This window comes from Priapulus caudatus, unplaced genomic scaffold (genome assembly GCF_000485595.1).
Source record: "Priapulus caudatus unplaced genomic scaffold, Priapulus_caudatus-5.0.1 Scaffold333, whole genome shotgun sequence".
NCBI lineage: Eukaryota > Metazoa > Priapulida > Priapulimorpha > Priapulimorphida > Priapulidae > Priapulus > Priapulus caudatus.
Window position 1 is genome coordinate 88,264 of NW_014577394.1, and position 5,418 is coordinate 93,681.

Here is a 5,418-nt window from a genome sequence, read left to right on the forward strand (position 1 = left end):
ACTCCAGCCAGTCAACATTTCTCTCAGTTGCCTCTGGGCACCCACAAACTGCGTACCGTTGTCGCTCTGTATCTCTTTTGGATGTCCCCTCATGGCAAAGAACCGTCTCAATACCTGCAGGAATTCCATAGTTGAACAATCAACTGCTACTTCCAAGTGAACAGCTCTTGTGTTGAGGCAAGTGAAGATGACTCCATAGTGTTTGGTAGTTTTATTTCGTCCAACCTTTACCACATATGGCCCAAAATAATCGCAGGCAGTGAAATAGAATGGCGGGGTAAACGGCGCCAATCTTTCCACTGGAAGATCTGCCATCCTCTGTGTCTCAGCATTGTGGTCGAAGGCTCTGCAGGTTACACATCTGAACTTCACCTTCTTCGCCAGCCTCGTAACTCCCACTATCCAGTACCTGCTTCTAACTTTAGCAGCAGTAGTGGCAACACCATAATGGCCACATTCATGCACATTCCTCGTGATTACTGGATCAAAGAAGCCCAGAAGAATGTACATGAAGACATGGAGAAGGGTGTATTCAAGTCCCTAAGTCCTTTTGTGAAGGAACAGATCATCTATGTGGGAGGACGAGCTGGGAACAGTCTGCTCTCCTACGAGTCAAGACATCCAGCTTTGCTGCCAAGAGAACATCACGTATCCTACCTGAAATCCAAATGCTTGAAGGAAGACGGGCCGCTGTCAGCAGAAGAGCTTTCCACAGGAGAGAAACAAATTGGTTAGAAATCTAAAAACGTATGCTGTCACACGGATCAATTTCCTCCACTTGGAGAACTTTGTACAGTCAATGGCACATTCTACTTCACTTACTAACAGTACAGTTTTCTCTTTCCTTCTCTCTTTGTTAATTTCGTTTATCTCAGCTTTGGGAATGCATTTTGGCCATTCTTCTTCTGGCAACCGGAGAAAGGCTGGACCATTTCTCCATTCACCTTCCAAGTCATCGACTGCAATCCCTCTGGACACTTTGTCCGCGATGTTATATTCCCCTGGTATGTGTCGCCAATCTGACGGGTCGGTCTGGCTCTGTACTTCTGATACTCTGTTTGCAACAAAAGACTTAAACTGCCTGGACTGGCCTCTAATCCAGGACAGGGCAATTATACTGTCAGACAGGAATACAGCTCTGTCGGGTTTCACTGACATCTCTTCTATCACAGTAGCATATCTGTCCTCGCAGCAAGACTTTTCAGCAAAGTCACGTGTGGCCCCACTGAGAGCTATCTCTATTCCTCGGTTGGAGTTGCAATCCCAAACCTCACGTCATAACTTCCATCATCCTCTTCCCACCTTGTATAAGCCACAGCGCCGAATGCTGCTTCTGACGCATCACAGAATATCACAATTCCAGTAGGTCTGGATGTTTTTGGCATTAGGCATCTGTTGAAGGATATACCATCTAGCTTTTCCAGTTGAGTGAAGTTGGCTGGGATGACGCCTTGTCTACCGAAGTTACAAACGAATGGAGAAAGTTTTTATAATCAGAGGGAAAATATTAATGCAGGAGCTGTGGCAGATTGGTAAACGTTTTGAGTGAATTGGCAAAAATCTTTGATCCAATAGGGTTCACCAGTGCACCGTTTGGTCATCAGCTCATTTTCCTTTGTTCCAACAAGACGCAATGTATGGCAAAGCTGGTATCAATCGAACAGCGGTTGATGAAAAATGAGACTAATGCCCGACTATATGATGAGCAGATGAAGGAAATGGAGGAAAAGGGGTATTCCAAAAAGCTTGGACTAGAAGAGATACAGAATTACAAGGGCCCTGTACATTATATCTCTCATCATGCAGTCATCCGCCCAGAGAAGAAGAGCACACCAGTGCGGATCGTGTTTAACTCTTCTGCATCCTTTAAGGGACATAGTCTGAATGATTACTGGGAGAAAGGCCCGGATCTCCTGAATGATCTGTTTGGTGTCCTGTTGCGTTTCAGGCAACACCCGATAGCCATATCAGGTGATATATCGAAGATGTACCACCAAGTGGAGATTCCAGAAACGGACAAACATGTTCATCGGTTCCTGTGGAGAAGCTACGAATCCAGAGAACCGGATGTTTATGTAAAAGAAGTGGTAACATTTGGCGACAAACCTGCACCGGCTATGGCTATAACTGCATTGAAGAGGACTGCAGCAGAAGGAGCATGCCAGTATCCAGAGGCTGCAGATATATTGGACAAGGACACCTATATGGATGACATTTGCACATCAGTCTATACAATTGGAAAAGCCAGAGATGTCACCCATGATATGGACACTGTACTCCAGAAGGGAGGCTTCAGAGTAAAAGAATGGTTCTCAAATGGTCCATTGAATGATGACAAGGAAAATCCTGATGAAAGACTTGTCATTGGCAATGCGGAAGAGCAGAAAGTCTTAGGCGTGGTCTGGGATCCTGAGTCTGATCTTCTAAAGTACAAGGTCAAACCTGTCAGAACAAAGGAAAATGAGCTGATGACCAAACGGAACGTTTTGAGTGAATTGGCAAAAATCTTTGATCCAATAGGGTTCACCAGTGCATTTATAATCAGAGGGAAAATATTAATGCAGGAGCTGTGGCAGATTGGTATTGGCTGGGATGACGCCTTGTCTACCGAAGTTACAAACGAATGGAGAAAGTTCTTCACTCAACTGGAAAAGCTAGATGGTATATCCTTCAACAGATGCCTAATGCCAAAAGCATCCAGACCTACTGGAATTGTGGTATTCTGTGATGCGTCAGAAGCAGCATTCGGCGCTGTGGCTTATATAAGGTGGGAAGAGGATGATGGAAATTATGACGTGAGGTTTGTTTCAGCAAAGTCACGTGTGGCCCCACTGAGAGCTATCTCTATTCCTCGGTTGGAGTTGCAATCCAGTGTTCTCGCAGCCAGACTATATGCTACTGTGATGGAAGAGATGTCAGTGAAACCCGACAGAGCTGTATTCCTGTCTGACAGTATAATTGCCTTGTCCTGCATTAGAGGCCAGTCCAGGCAGTTTAAGTCTTTTGTTGCAAACAGAGTATCAGAAGTACAGATCCAGACCGACCCGTCAGATTGGCGACGTGTCAAAGTGTCCAGAGGGATTGCAATCGATGACTTGGAAGGTGAATGGAGAAATGGTCCAGCCTTTCTCCGGTTGCCAGAAGAAGAATGGCCAAAATGCATTTTCAAAGCTGAGATAAACGAAATTAACAAAGAGAAAAAGAAAGAGAAAACTATCCTGTTAGTAAGGGAAGTAGAATGTGCCATTGACTGTACAAAGTTCTCCAAGTGGAGGAAGTTGATCCGTGTGACTGCATACGTTTTTAGATTTCTAACCAATCTGAAATCCAAATGCTTGAAGGAAGATGGGCCGCTGTCAGCAGAAGAGCTTTCCACAGGAGAAAAATACTGGATCAAAGAAGCCCAGAAAAATGTACATGAAGACATGGAGAAGGGTGTATTAAAGTCCCTAAGTCCTTTTGTGAAGGAACATATCATCTATGTGGGAGGACGAGCTGGGAACAGTCTGCTCTCCTACGAGTCTAGACATCCAGCTTTGCTGCCAAGAGAACATCACATATCCTACTTAATCACGAGGAATGTGCATGAATGTGGCCATTATGGTGTTGCCACCACTGCTGCTAAAGTTAGAAATAGGTACTGGATAGTGGGAGTTACGAGGCTGGCGAAGAAGGTGAAGTTCATATGTGTAACCTGCAGAGCCTTCGACCACAATGCTGAGACACAGAGGATGGCAGATCTTCCATTGGAGAGATTGGCGCCGTTTACCCCGCCATTCTATTTCACTGCCTGCGATTATTTTGGGACATATGTGGTAAAGGTTGGACGAAATAAAACTACCAAACACTATGGAGTCATCTTCACTTGCCTCAACACAAGAGCTGTTCACTTGGAAGTAGCAGTTGATTGTTCAACTATGGAATTCCTGCAGGTATTGAGACGGTTCTTTGCCATAAGGGGACATCCAAAAGAGATACAGAGCGACAACGGTACGCAGTTTGTGGGTGCCCAGAGGCAACTGAGAGAAATGTTGACTGGCTGGAGTAAGGATGAATTACAAGACTTCTGTGCAGAGAGACAGGTTAAATGGAAGTTCATTACACCACTGGCTCCACATCAAAATGGATGTGCTGAAGCACTTGTAAAGAGCTGCAAGCATGCTCTGAAGAAAGCAATCGGCGAACAACGACTCACGCCGTTTGAGCTGCATACCTGCCTACAAGAAGTGGCAAATCTTGTAAACGAACGACCCATCGGAGGACTACTGAACGATCCAGACGATGGTAAATATATTTGCCCAAACGACATCCTGTTGGGACGAGCCTCCAGTAGGGTTCCACAAGGACCGTTCCGTCCGACGAAGAATCCGAAAGACAGACTGGAATTCGTTCAGCGCATAGTCGATGCCTTCTGGAAGTCATGGATTCGAGATGTCTTCCCGCTGCTGGTTCCTCGAAGGAAATGGAATGTGGACCGTCGGAATGTCAGGGTAGATGATGTTGTTCTGATGGCTGACCCTAACATGATTCGGGGACAATGGAAGCTTGGTCGAATCACTGAAGTGTACCCGGGAAAAGACAATCGAGTGCGAAACGTCCAAGTCAAAACTGCGAACAAGTTGTTCAGTAGACCTGTTAATAAGATAGTAGTCATATGTCCTGTAGAAGGGTATGAGTAATTTGAACTGTAGAGCAATTATCGGTACTGTATGGGTAGAGATGCGAGAGTGTCGTCGCATCGTGGGGGAAAGATGTTTCGAGTGAAAATAGGATCTCACACCGAGATGTGGCACTGGTGCTGTTTTGAGGCACAAGCCGGGGAACAACAATGCGCTCGAAGCTAATGATTTGTTCTATTTGAGCCCGAGTGCCATTGTGTTAACATGTTAGGTGAGTTGTATTGATTTGATTCATGATAAGTTGTTCAATATGTGAACGTTGGTATTAGCATGTAATATGTTACTGTTTAACATGTAAAGTTCAATGTGTAATCGTACAAGTTTAGTGAATTACAGCATTTGTAATGCTGCTGTCGATAGACCACAGCCGCTTGTAAATTCAAGGTCAATGCTTACCGTGAAGCACACTACATGATTATAGTTGGCATTTGACTGTAATGTGATACTGCAAGTTGCAGTACTGTAGGGAGTTAGTGTGGAATTTAACCAGTTTATCTGGATTTAGTCAATGTTATGTGGAGGAATTGTAGTGTAGAAGATTCAGGTCATTTAGGAGAATCTTGTTTTTGTCTGGTTGCTGGTATTTATGATGGCAATGAATGTATTACAGGATTGATTACCTGCTGAACTGACCGTGTGACCGACCTTTGTGTGACAGTGCACCACATTGGTTTTAGCAGAAAATGTCAGTTACATCCGGTCACAGTAGTAAGTTGAATTGTGGAAGGCTGATCATTAA

General features: G+C 44.7%; 1 protein-coding gene across 1 annotated transcript; it reads left to right on the forward strand.

Annotated features, from left to right (window-relative positions):
* The first annotated feature begins 1,637 nt into the window (after positions 1 to 1,637).
* Positions 1,638 to 4,679, forward strand: LOC106809165. The gene has a single exon (XM_014812150.1). It carries the CDS (start codon positions 1,638 to 1,640, stop codon positions 4,677 to 4,679), a length of 3,042 nt encoding a protein of 1,013 aa, XP_014667636.1.
* Positions 4,680 to 5,418: the final 739 nt, after the last annotated feature.

Excerpts from the sequence above, each read along its gene's own strand:
- LOC106809165 (XM_014812150.1), top strand. The coding sequence starts at position 1,638 with ATGGCAAAGCTGGTATCAATCGAACAGCGGTTGATGAAAAATGAGACT.